The 308-nt window shown below is 44.2% G+C and overlaps 1 protein-coding gene across 1 annotated transcript; it reads left to right on the top strand.

Annotated features, from left to right (window-relative positions):
* Nucleotides 1–13: 13 nt before the first annotated feature.
* LOC106820631 (putative ammonium transporter sll0108) lies at nt 14–275 on the top strand (the record flags this gene model as incomplete). Its single annotated transcript, XM_014825137.1, has 1 exon — nt 14–275. A coding segment is annotated over one exon (262 nt), but the record flags the coding sequence as incomplete, so codon positions are not given.
* Nucleotides 276–308: the final 33 nt, after the last annotated feature.

The following is a 308-nucleotide window of genomic DNA, read 5'->3' as shown; positions in this document are numbered from 1 at the left end:
AATTGGTGGTGTGTTGGTTGTGTTCTCAATCGTCGCTTTAGACAAGATGAAAATTGATGATCCAGTCGGTGCTATCTCTGTACATGGTACCTGTGGCCTACTTGGTTTGTTATTAGTGCCGGTTACTTCTGACGCAACAATATTAGGTCAACTAATCGGTGCCGCAACAATCTTTGGCTGGGTATTTTCTACCAGCTTTGCTGTGTGGTTTGTGCTTAAGATGATCATGGGTATCCGTGTATCAGCTGAGGAAGAATATGAAGGTGTAGATATCGGTGAATGCGGTCTCGAGGCCTACCCTGAATTTA

The sequence above is a fragment of the Priapulus caudatus genome, unplaced genomic scaffold (assembly GCF_000485595.1).
Source record: "Priapulus caudatus unplaced genomic scaffold, Priapulus_caudatus-5.0.1 Scaffold38666, whole genome shotgun sequence".
In the NCBI taxonomy this organism is placed as follows: domain Eukaryota; kingdom Metazoa; phylum Priapulida; class Priapulimorpha; order Priapulimorphida; family Priapulidae; genus Priapulus; species Priapulus caudatus.
Note: the sequence above shows the minus strand (reverse complement) of the source record. Positions and strands in the feature narration are given on the sequence as shown.